Source organism: Buceros rhinoceros, unplaced genomic scaffold (genome assembly GCF_000710305.1).
Source record: "Buceros rhinoceros silvestris isolate BGI_N320 unplaced genomic scaffold, ASM71030v1 scaffold8136, whole genome shotgun sequence".
Lineage (NCBI taxonomy): Eukaryota > Metazoa > Chordata > Aves > Bucerotiformes > Bucerotidae > Buceros > Buceros rhinoceros.
In genome coordinates this window covers 12,828-15,357 of record NW_010418089.1, presented here as the reverse complement: position 1 = coordinate 15,357, position 2,530 = coordinate 12,828, and the positions used below count along the sequence as shown (strand labels likewise).

Genomic DNA, 2,530 nt, shown 5'->3' with positions numbered 1-2,530 from the left:
CAGCGTGTAATGGGACGAGGCCGGGTTGGCGAGAGGCAAGCGGCCGTGACAGATTTCCTCACCACGAGGTAGGCTGGTCTCAGCTTTCACGCCTCATTAGAAGGGGAGGCTCGTGCCAGCGGCGCAGCAGTTTGCCTCATGCTGGGAGTGCTGGCAGATGGTGCATGCCGCGGGCTCGGCCGAGCACCCTTGCCCCTGGCACTGCCCCACGAGCTGCAGGGGTGCTCCTGGCATGGGTCCCTTCCTCTGCCCATCTCAGGGGGATGGGTGAAGCATTCTCCACACACTGACGGAGAAATAAGTGGCTCCATTTTGAGCTCGCAGCCACACATCCCCCACACTCTCACCCCATCACCAGTCTCCCAATGAAGTCGGTCCTTCTGGCCACCCCAGCTCCTACCAGGCCTTTGGCTACGCCAAGTGTCACCGCTCACCTTTTTGAGGGCCTGGCTTCCGCATTCTATCACCTGCTGCTGTCCTTGTCCTGGGACTGGCTTGCTCTTAGATAACTGCTGCTGTCTAGGACAAAAGAAAGAAACGTGAGAAAACTCCCCAGTCTGGAGCACGGAGTCATCTGCCACATTAACTAATCACACAGCGGGGAGGAAATAGATGCTCTTTCACCCTGGGTTGCACAGAACATCTCCTGAACACAGACAATTCACTTCAACCCCCCTGAAACGACGAGCCTTTCTCCAAGACGTGGACAAGTCCAAATTTATGGCAGCAGGAGCGGCATAAATAAATGAGAGGAGCATACGTCAGTCTTGGTGCTCACTCTACCCCGGCGTGTGCACGGGAGCGGGAGCTGTTCCTGCTCGCTAACAAAGGGAGGCAGAGTTGAAATTTATGAAAGAAAACACATGGAAACACAACATTAACTCTGGCAAAGCAGCTCTGCAATCCCCAGCTCGCCACTTGCAATTCCAATTGCTCGCAGCAGTTCTGGGTAATAAGGATGAGAAATTGGATGACGACCCAGGAAATAATATTTTCGCCATTAGTACCGCGACGAGCGTCCCAGTTTGGTTTTCCTGCTTGGAGGAAACTGGCTGGACTGTCCCCAGCAAGGAAAAGCATTTGCATTCTTGTAACGAACGAACATTGCTGAACATGGGGGCTCTGGGGAGACGCGTGCTGGACGCAGCCCCGGCGCCCAGCTCCCGTCCGGCCACTCTTGTTGGGCAGCGCCGGCCCTGAGCCCTGCCAAGTCCCGACAGAAACGATCTCAATGAACAGCCGAGCAGCAAACGAGCCCTGAGAAAAGCCGGTAGAAGCCTGTTTTGACACCACACTAACTAATGAAAGATTAATTGTGTCAATATAACTCCGTTTTGTTCACAGTGGGGCAGTCAGGCTGGAGGACGGACGGGGGAGCTGCCTCAGGATGCAGCACCAAGCTTCTGCTTAAAGGGTTATTTATGGCTCCAATTTGGTGAGAAGTTTGGGGTGTGAAAACCAGCCTTTTTCAAACCAAAGAGAAATAGCGGAATTTTCTGTAGAAGCACCACAAACTACAGCCTTTACATGAGTGCCTGCACCACTGAGCAATGCTCTGAGAAGGAAAATACTAAAGGCATAGTAAATACTGCAGGAAAGAGAAACCAGGTTGTTTGTTAATCCAAATCACAAGGTGCAGAGCTGCCTCTTACTGCCTCTCTCATAAACAGCATGTTTGTTGGTGAGAGGAGTAAAGTTGCTCTTCAGTGGTGGAAGGTCATTGACACGTGAGAGCTTAGTTACAATTTTAAATGCTTCTTTTCATCATTTTCTTCAGTCATTTTTATTAAAAGCTGGTAGGAAAAGTCCTCCAGCCATAAAATCCAGGGCGAAAGGGGTTGTGGAAAGGCGCCAGACAAGAGCTGACCAGCTCTGGCCCTGCACGTCTGTTGCCTGCTTGGGTCCCCTGGACGAGGGACCTTCTGAAGTACCTACACTTGGTACACATGGGATATGTACTCCTTTGCCACTCCCAAAGCCTGGCAAGTGGAATCATCCCACAGGCTTCAACAAGCCTGAAACACCCTGGAGAAGATTAGAGACTTTGGTCGAGAGAGAAAACAGGGAACGGCAGACCAGGCGAGCTGACGGGCACCACAGCACGGGTGTCTGTGGGGGTGACACTGTCCAGGGACTGAAGACTCAAAAAAATTATAAAGTAATAAAGAGCAGAAGCTACAGTTTGGAATTTGAGGTGGAAAACGGGCTAAGCACATGAACAGACCTTCCTGAATGACCTCAGGCACCACCACACTCCCAACAGGAACTTGTTGGCTGGGTCAGTGGCGCAAAGGAGCATCAAAGCAAGCTCTGGAGACTTCCAGAGCCCAGCGCACGCTGCACTGAGCCCCTCCAGAACCCGACACTCAGAGGTTTCAAAGGTTCCATTTCTCACGCCTATGGACATCAGGAGGATGTGGTGAACACGGACATGCTTTCACATGGTGTTTGTGTCCAGAATTTATACCCTGACAGATCAATGTGCCAGTTCATTTCACCAGGATGCCACCCTAAAATCCAAACAGGCCAA

General features: G+C 51.8%; 1 protein-coding gene across 1 annotated transcript in view; it reads right to left on the bottom strand.

Moving 5' to 3' along the window:
- LOC104495437 (polycomb protein SCMH1-like) overlaps positions 1-459 on the bottom strand; it is a 13,536-nt gene extending 13,077 nt beyond the window's left edge. Inside the window, exon 1 of the mRNA XM_010138405.1 lies at positions 435-459. Within this exon, the coding sequence (XP_010136707.1) occupies positions 435-459 (25 nt within the window). The remainder of the gene's footprint in view (positions 1-434) is intronic.
- Between the last annotated feature and the right edge of the window lie 2,071 nt (positions 460-2,530).